General features: G+C 46.4%; 1 protein-coding gene across 1 annotated transcript in view; it reads right to left on the bottom strand.

Moving 5' to 3' along the window:
* Window positions 1-2,035, bottom strand: part of ngfrb (nerve growth factor receptor b) — a 44,741-nt gene extending 42,706 nt beyond the window's left edge. The window contains exon 1 of the mRNA XM_062531186.1: window positions 1,990-2,035. Coding sequence (XP_062387170.1) covers window positions 1,990-2,025 — 36 coding nt within the window. The 5' untranslated portion in view covers window positions 2,026-2,035. The remainder of the gene's footprint in view (window positions 1-1,989) is intronic.
* Between the last annotated feature and the right edge of the window lie 7,965 nt (window positions 2,036-10,000).

The following is a 10,000-nucleotide window of genomic DNA, read 5'->3' as shown; positions in this document are numbered from 1 at the left end:
TGCCCTTGTTTGAAGTGGTTCCTCCACTCAGGGCAGTGGGTCTCTTAACCCAGTCGTGTCAGCCTGTGTTGGGTAAATACTGAGAGCTCGTCAGCGCTGACAATACCAAGCTCCTCTCACACAGTCCCCACTACACACACCTTTAGCCGTTACACGGTCCCCACTACACACACCTTTAGCCGTTACACGGTCCCCACTACACACACCTTTAGCCATTACACGGTCCCCACTACCCACACCTTTAGCCGTTACACGGTCCCCACTGCACACACCTTTAGCCGTTACACGGTCCCCATACACACACCTTTAGCCGTTACACTTACACTATATGCAACACTATGGGCGCGGATTGAGCATTCGGTCCCCACTACACACACCTTTAGCCTATACACTTACTGTTCACTATTCAACACTATGGGCATGGATTGAGCATTGGGTCCCCACTACACACACCTTTAGCCGTTACACTTACACTATGCAACACTATGGGCATGGATTGAGCATTCGGTTTCTTGGTGTTTTAAGCCCTCAACATTGTCTTCAAGGTAACACTGCCTGGAAAGCGCTGGCAGGTTAAACACGGGTCAAGATTACGGTTAGGGTTAGGATTAAGTGCCTTTAAGTCCACTGTGGCAGTGCTGACTGGAAGACAATGTTCGGGCTCAAAACAACCTCGAGCATGTATTCCACTGACCAACTACTGGTCACTACTGTGGCACTAGTCATTTGACCACATATCTTGCGTTCCTCTATCTGTGCCTCTGGTGGTCAACCAGGACCATTTTATCTTATGTGTCTGACATCCACAGGCCAAGTCTGGGCTGCTGCATGCCATTTCACTTCTGTTGGGTCACAGGCTGAGATTTGGTAATAACATCAGAGTGAGTGTGGCTGAAAGGCAGCCAAGCTGCATTTTTTGTTTAGGGGCATTGCAATTAAATAGTAAACCTTTCCATCCTGTGACTGTTACTTTCTCTATGACAGAAGCCAACAGCCAACTTTCCAACTGTTGGGGAAGAATGTGTTGTTAAGAACAACAGATTTAAAAGTGACGTGCAGAGAAGAGAAAATAATATATTTGAATATGAGAGCACCGATGTCTTCATAAGCTACAAGAAATATATATTTCACTGCCGAGGGATCAATCTTCACAAAAGAGGAGAGGAGAGAAAGAGAGAGGGATATGGAGACAGAGAGGGAGCTGGATTCATGCCGTATTAATATTGCATGGAGCGCTTACACAGCAATCGATTCGTTGAGCACGCATATTGTCCAATGGCAATGTTCGCTTCCAGTTCTCAGAAGTTACCATAACCGATAAGTGACGTATAGGGAGAATACAGCGCACCTTTCACAAATTATGAGTAAGACCAGACACTTTGGGACAAGCTACGGTAAGAGAGACCGGCGGTGAGCTGGGTGGCGGAGAGTGTCCCGTCCTGACGTTGTTATTGTCAAGCAGCTCGGGGCGAAGTGGAGATGGGTGTAGCTGCGCGCGGGGAGTCAGCAGCTACGGGAACGATGCGCCAGGGGCAGCGGATGTGCACGCGATAGCCATCTCCTCCTGCGCACGACATGATGCGGTTACGGCGACAAATTGCACCAAACCAAGCCCTCAAAAGCAATCCAAATCAAATCAAGAGAAACAAAACCCCCTCATGCCGCATTATTGAATTAATGATGCACTATATGTAAGGAAGTGGACCCGTGGCCTTAGCCAGCGTGACAGTCAACTCAACTCAACTCAACTCACACTATTATCATTTATTGTGGATGTGACGAAGGCTGGTAAGGTGGTACGCCACGGGGAAAGTGCAACTCGATACTTGCTTAGACAGTGTTGAGTTGAGATGCGAGTCACACCTTCTCCAAATCACTTCCCACACTTCAACTACACTCGTCTGTGAGTATGTAGAAAGCCTTCTCAAACACGTGTACTGGGGCAACCGGGGAAAGATATACATAAACATGCATATACGCGGTACTCACCGTTCCAAATAATACTGTGAAGATCAGAGCAATCATCTTGAGTCTTGCGCTCTGGGTTATTTTCTGTTCGCTACGAAATCTGGCTTGCTATAGTGTACTTTTAAATGCGACAAAGTTTGCTTTAGTATTTGACTATTTGTTAAAGCGTGAGTCGTGTAAAATAACCATCACCCCAGACGGTCGTCTCATGTAGACTACGTTAAACGATCAAATATCCTCATGCGTCCTGTACTCCTCTGTCGCGTTAGGTTCCAAAAACTGTTGAAAAAGATGATCGGAGTTGTCGCCGTGTTTCTCTCCTCTAGCCCCCCTGCGTAAAAAAAAAAGCCTGCTTCGCTTTGCGTTGTGTGTAGTCCACTTGAGCGTGAGTTGTGAGCTACACCCGGTAGTCCGGAGCGCGTATAGCGAGAAGGCGTAGTGCGTTTGTGTCTCCTCTCCTGCAACAAGACGCGTCTCACATGACAGATCCGCAGAACTGACGGGCTGCGAGCGAGCGAGCGACCGGCCAACCCCCCCCGCCCCCACCCACGCCCCTGACCCATTCAGCAACCTGCGCGCATTACTAACCAACTTGGCTCTAGCACCCCAACATTATTGGATTTTCCCGCACGCCAGGACACCAAACTCAATTTATTCAGATCCGCTTCTTGTATTGTTTTGCGTTTACCAATCCAAGTTTGTTTTTTTCAGTTCAGCGTGGGATAGGACATCAACTCTCATGCAACAGCAATAACACAACAACATTGAGTTTTGCGAGTCGTGTTGTGCCACACCACCGCCATTAAATACAAGGAGACAAAAAGAAGATAGCAATGGCACGGCTGGGCGTTAAATCACTGGGGGGACAGATGCCCTGCGAAACGCATCACCCTTTGAAGTGACACATAATTGTTACTCCGTGTAATGAGAAACACGTTGGTTTCTGCTGCGGGGCATCGACATGAAGCTGAAGTGAATCTGAGACGAGGCTTCACTGCTCCGCTAATTATCCCGTCTAGAGAGCAGATTCTGGCGGTGCGACCGCAACTGCTGTAGGCCAACTTGTAAACTCCGCTCCAGTTGTACTGCATTTACCCAGTCGGCCACAAGAGGGCAGCCGTGCATCACCCTTCTAGACTGTACCTCAGCCGCTCCAGTGTCCGAATATGCCACAACAGGCAAAGGAGAGAGAGGGACTGTCCATTCCCCAAATTCATCTGTAACATAAGTCCACCCGTAACGACCCATCTAAAGCAGTGTTTCGGTGGCACTAGTTATCTCTACCCTGATGTTTGCGGCTCTTTTATATTTTCATTCAGTGATCTGATACACACAGTAAACCGATATTTGCATTCAGTCGAAGTAAACCGATATTTGCATTCAAAGGCCTATCCTCTTTATGCAGTTTTCAGGGAGAAGCCAACAACAACGTTCATCAATTACAATAAGTCAGTGTTGTGTTGTGTGTGTGTGTGTGTGGTGTGTGTGTGTGTGTGTGGTGTGTGTGTGTGTGTGTGTGTGTGTGTGTGTGAAGGAGGATGCAACAGGATATGTTTTAAAATGGTGGCTCTCGTGTTTTCGTCTGTGCTCTTGTATAAATGCTTCAGCCTCATCCTGCATCGATCTCCCAGACCCACTGAGGGAGAGCAGTCAGCCATCCCATAAATGGCATCAACACCATCTCTCTCTCTTTTCCTTCCAGTCATCCTCTCTCTCTCTCTTTTCTCTCTCTTTATCTCTCTCTTGCTCTCTCTCTCTCACTCTCTTTCACACACACAACACACACACACACACACACACTGGCATGCTACCCCCTTAAGCAGTGTTGCCTCTCTTATGTCTTTCCCATGTCCTTTCCCCGACACACACACATACACACACACACACACACACACACGTAGATTCCCCCCCGCCTGTTCCTCCCCCTAATCCAGATCAGTGTCTGTGCTCTAGACACCCCCTGCAGGATTACTGTATTGGTTTTCAATCCCATATTGATGATTTGACCATGCCCCCTTACCCCCCCCCCCCCCCCCCACATACACACACACACACACACACACACACACACACACACACAGCATAGACACACACACACACACACACACACACACACACACACACACACACACACACACACACACACAGTCAGTCACACACACACACACACACACACACACACAGACACACACACACACACACACACACACACACACACACACACACACACACACACACACACACACACACACACACATACACACACTCTCACACACACTCACACACACACCACCCCCACCCCTCACCCCTCTGATGCTGCCTGAGTTGTCTGGGCAGAGTGTGGGGGCTTAGACGAGCAGTGGTCATCAGGGCTCTGCCTGGTCAATACTGGACATATGTGGACATTCCCACCACACTGCTGCTCTGCTGTATGGGGGTCTGGGGGCTGGATAGGAGTGACGGGGGGAGGGGGCATCTGACCATCCTCGGTCCCTTAATGCCCCAGGCCAGCTCAGCAGAGTATAGGGGGGTATTATGGCCGTTGGCATCTCGGGTGACTGGCAACTATTTCATGAAGAATGGCGTCCAGTAAAAACAGAGTCTTTCAGGGTGGTGGTGGGTAGGGGGTAGAGATATGATTATAGTAGAGATCTGCTTATATGAGAAATATCTCTAAGGGGGGAGAGATCTGCTTTAGCTTGTCATTTTGGATTCAAGACTTTTATCATCTGATACAAGTCAAGCATGAAAGCACGTGTGTGTCTATTATTTTATTTATTTAGTTTATTTTTACAGTTTGTAACGAAGCATTACACAGTGTTTTACCCAAACAAACATCATAGCAACATGACACAAATCCAACAGAATCGCTAATAGACAAAGCATAAACTTTCATTTTCTGATATGTGTCTAGGCATGTGTGTGTGTTATTTTAAAAAGTGGCACTTTTCTCTGCCAGTTATGGGTTTGTATTTGCTTACTGCCGGGAGCAGGGGTGGAGAGGGAACACACACATTTGAGGCCGTTTATGTAAACACACACACACGATCACACACCACACCATGTTCACCCACACACACACACACACACACACACACACACACACAGACATAAACACATGCTCACACACACACACACTTACATGCACACAGACATAAACACATGAACACACACACGCGCGCTCGCGCACAAATACACACACACACACACACACACACACACACACACTCATGAAGGAAGGGAAGTGTAAGAGATAATGATCTGGTGTCACCTGTCACAAATATCTACCTGTGTCACTACCCACCCATCCCAATCCTTGACCTTTGCCCAAAGGACTCAACAGTGACCTTTGACCCTTGCCCTTTGCCCTTGCAGCCAGGCCTGAGCTGCTCCTCTGGAGCCTGCTGCCTCTCAGGGATGAAGGGATGAGGCCCGGACACAACGGAGGAGTGTGTGAAAGAGGCAGACTATAGGAGGAGAAGATGCTGTCACTGCTCATCTTCCACAGGCTACTGTACACAACTCACCCAGCAGCACCTGCTCCTACCAAGGCTGAGAGCCCACCTCCTCTGACCATTTACACTCTTTATTACCTTTGTTTTCATCTGGGTCGGTCTATCTGTCTGTCTGTCTGTCTGTCTGTCTGTCTGTCTGTCTGTTTGTTAGTTTGTTCGCAAGATAACTCAAAAAGTTCTGGATGGATTTCGACGAAATTTTCAGTGAATGTCCCAAGGAAGAAACGATTACATTTTGGGGGTGATCCATATCACCGTCTGGATCCAGGAAGTGGTCTGCGTTCTCAGAGTGCTTTTCTAGTTAATATATTCTATTTCGTTCTAAAGGTCAACACCCACTGGCAGCAACTGACGCACATCAAGTGACTCTAACATTTAGAACTCAATTATCTTTAACGGAGCAAAGCCTTCTGGGCCATCTGATGTGTGTCAATAGCAAATCTTGAGTGTCAAATCCATAGATGGCAATGTAATCACCAGTGTACATAAAGTTCTAGAGCTCTGTAAAGTGTGTATTAGTTTTGATAGTACATAAAGTTCTAGAGCTCTGTAAAGTGTGTATTTGTTTTGATAGTGCATAAAGTTCTAGAGCTCTGTAAAGTGTGTTGTTTTGATAGAGTTCTCAAGTTCTGTAAATTGTGTATTTGTTTTGATAGTGCATAAAGTTCTAGAGTTCTGTAAAGTGTGTTGTTATGATAGAGTTCTAGAGCTCTGTAAAGTGTGTTGTTTTGATAGAGAGTGCTAGAACTAGAGCTCTGTAAAGAGAGTTGTTATGATAGAGTTCTAGAGCTCTGTAAAGTGTGTTGTTTGGATAGAGAGTTCTAGAGCTCTGTAAAGTGTGTTGTTTGGATAGAGTTCTAGAGTTCTGTAAAGTGTGTGTTTGTGACATTAAGCCAAACATGCATAACTGTGTTGTGTGCGACTTAAAAGAAACATCCTTTGTTGTGAAGAGGAAGATGTCACTTAAGAATGTGTGCTCTGGTCTCAGTACGTACACTCTCCAGTTCAACCTCTTGGAGCCACATACTTGTGCACGCACACACACACACACACACACACAGACACACAGACACACACACACACACACACACACACACACACACACACGGTCGAGCCTTAGAGAGAGCCAAACACACATGCACACACACACACACACACACACACACACACACACACACTCCCTCTCTCTCTCTCCAGCGTTCACAGTGCCACAATAAAAGCCAGGGGTCAGAGCCCACCAAAGGCAGAGTTGGGCAATGTGTGTGTGAGTGTGTGTGAGTGTGTGTGTGTGTGTGTGTGTGTGTGTGTGTGTGTGTGTGTGTGTGTGTGTGTGTGTGTGTGTGTGTGTGTGTGTGTGTGTGTGTGTGTGTGTGTGTGTGTGTGTGTGTGTGTGTGTGTGTGTGTGTGTGTGTGTGTGTGTGTGTGTGTGTGTGTGTGTGTGTGTGATATTTAGGCCACTTGACTCTGACAAAGAGGGGGGTTATGAAGAGACTGGGGACCAGACAATCATCTGCATTCACTGACCCAGTGAGCTGGGAGTCCAACACATACACACACACACACACACACACACACACACACACACACACACACACACCCCAGGCAGTACGGAGTCATGCCTGTGTGACTGCAAACAGGCGCTGTACTCACACACACACACACACACACACACGCACACAAACACACACGCGCACACGTACAGACATGCATAAGCACACAAATGCGTAGAGTTATTCACAGTATACGTGTGTACACAGTTGCACACGTATATACTGGATGTGAAAGACAGCCAAGACACAGGCATGCAAGTTAATATCTAAAACACAGTTATAAACATCACACAGACTCATCTCAAATCACACACTCAGCAAGTTAATATCTAAAACACACAGTTATAACCATCACACAGACTCATCTCAAATCACACATTCAGCAAGTTAATATCTAAAACACACAGTTATAACCATCACACAGACTCATCTCAAATCACACACTCAGCAAGTTAATATCTAAAACACACAGTTATAACCATCACACAGACTCATCTCAAATCACACACTCAGCAAGTAATCTGACACACACAAGTAGACAAACAAGACAACCATCACGTTGATAAGAACAGAGAGGCCTTATACGTACAGGGTAGCAGCTTCTGTCAAGTGCCTACAGTCAAGTGTGTGTGTGTGTGTGTGTGTGAGAGAGAGAGAGAGACTGTGTGTCATGTGAGGACACAGTTTTAGGTGAGTAAGTCAAGCAGAGGTGAATAAGACTTGAGAAAGAAGTGAATCAGTGAATGAGAGAGGAGAGGAAAGAGAAAGAAGGGAATCAGTGAATGAGAGAGGAGAGGAAAGAGAAAGAAGTGAATCAGTGAATGAGAGAGGAAAGAGAGAAGGAAGTGAATCAGTGAATGAGAGAGGAGAGGAAAGAGAAAGAAGTGAAGAATGAGGGAAGAATGAGAGAGGGAAGAGAGGAGCAAGTGAAGAATGAGAGAGGGAAGAGAGGAGCAAGTGAAGAATGAGGGAAGAATGAGAGAGGGAAGAGAGGAGCAAGTGAAGAATGAGAGAATAAGGAAGAGAGAGGGCAGAGAGGAGCAAGTGAAGAATGAGAGAATAAGAATGAGAGAGGGAAGAGAGGAACAAGTGAAGAATGAGAGAGGGAAGAGAGGGAAGAGAGGAACAAGTGAAGAATGAGAGAGGGAAGAGAGGAGCAAGTGAAGAATGAGAGAATAAGAATGAGAGAGGGAAGAGAGAAAGAAGTGAAGAATGAGAGAATAAGAATGAGAGGGAAGAGAGGAGCAGCTGTAGTGAGTGCATGATGAAGAGGAGGCAACTCAGAGAGGTGTCGCCCTGTGTTAACATGATTACCCAGCACACAATAATAATAATAATAATAATAATAATATAGATGTTTCACAGATGGTTTCTTGTCTCCATCCATCTCCCTCTCTTCACATTCCTCCCAGATGTGTGTGAATCACTCAGCAGTGTGTGTGTGTGTGTGTGTGTGTGTGTGTGTGTGTGTGTGTGTGCGTGTTTGTGTTGTGCACGTGTGTGTGTGTATGTGACTGTATGTGTGTGTGTGTGTGTGTGTGTGTGTGTGTGTGTGTGTGTGTGTGTGTGTGTGTGTGTGTGTGTGTGTGTGTTTGTGAGTGAGAGAAAGAGAGAGAATGTGGATCACTCAGCAATGAGATCCTCCCTTGGTTTGTGACTCACACTTTTTTCCTTTTTCCCCTTGCGCCTTTTGCCATCATTCAAATGATTGCACGTACCGACAAACACACACACACCTACACAAGCAAACACACACACACACACACACATACACAAAGATACTTGGCAGATATCACACAGCAAATAGTAGTTCTCAAGATGCCGGGATTACCCACACACATAAACACACCTGCAATTATGCTCTTCTATGAAGAAAATAAGTGGTAATAAAATATTTGGTCTTTCCTGAAATGCTTTTCACCCTACTGCAGACAAAAGCAGCGGAAGCATAACACATCTAGGCAGGTTTCTCAAGATGTTTCAAGTCAGCTTTTGAGATTCACCCTTTTTTTCACCCTTAGGGAGTAGATCTCTGTCCCCCATAAAACCCCTATGTGTGAAAAAGAGGAGCAGGACACAGTGCGGCATTGATGCCATCTGATGTCAAAGGTCACTCTGGTGCCAGAGGTCAAGTGCCAACAGTGATGTCATGGGCTCAGAAGCCTAACATTTCTGCGGTCAGTTCTTTGAGGAGCAACAGTGACTGTGTGTGTGTGTGTGTGTGTGTGTGTGTGTGTGTGTGTGTGTGTGTCTGTCTGTCTGTCTGTCTGTCTGTCTGTCTGTCTGTCTGTCTGTCTGTGTGTGTGTGTGTGTGTGTGTGTGTGTGTGTGTGTCTCTCTCTGTGTGTGTGTGTGTGTGTGTGTGTGTGTGTGTGCTTGAATGGTGGCAGTAGGTCGAAGCTTCATCCATATGGCTCAAGTTTCTGGATGCCTGCCTGTGTGTTTTCAATCAAGCAACAATAATTATCACTCTCTGCACACTCATTGGTCAAACCCTTTTATTTTCACACAGGAAGTCCAGCCCCTTGCTAGCTATGTTGTGTTTTCAATACAGTGCTTTACGCCCGGTCACTGGGTATGACATGCAGCACTTAGTGCAATTAGCAGCAATAGCTTGACCTTTACTGCACTCTAGTGGTATTGCCTCATAATTGCAACTTGCAAATACATGTAGTGATAATTCAACATACGCAGTCCTTTGCGTGTTCTGTAGAGTTTTAAATGACCTCACCCTGGCCCCGGCTGTGGATCTTGCTGGGGCACCTACTACACAGTTCACGGGCGACCTGGGTTCGATTCCCGCCACCCCCCATTCACTTCCTGTCACTCTCTACTCTCCTATCATTAAAAGCCCAAGCAAATATATATTTGTTAAAAAATGTCCTCACCGACTGAAAGAAAAATTCAATCTGAAAAACTGTCTAATCTGAGTTTTCACCCATGACTGACCTGAGCCGTGGCCTCGGTG

This window comes from Sardina pilchardus, chromosome 3 (genome assembly GCF_963854185.1).
Source record: "Sardina pilchardus chromosome 3, fSarPil1.1, whole genome shotgun sequence".
Taxonomy (NCBI): Eukaryota; Metazoa; Chordata; class Actinopteri; order Clupeiformes; family Clupeidae; genus Sardina; species Sardina pilchardus.
Note: the sequence above shows the minus strand (reverse complement) of the source record. Positions and strands in the feature narration are given on the sequence as shown.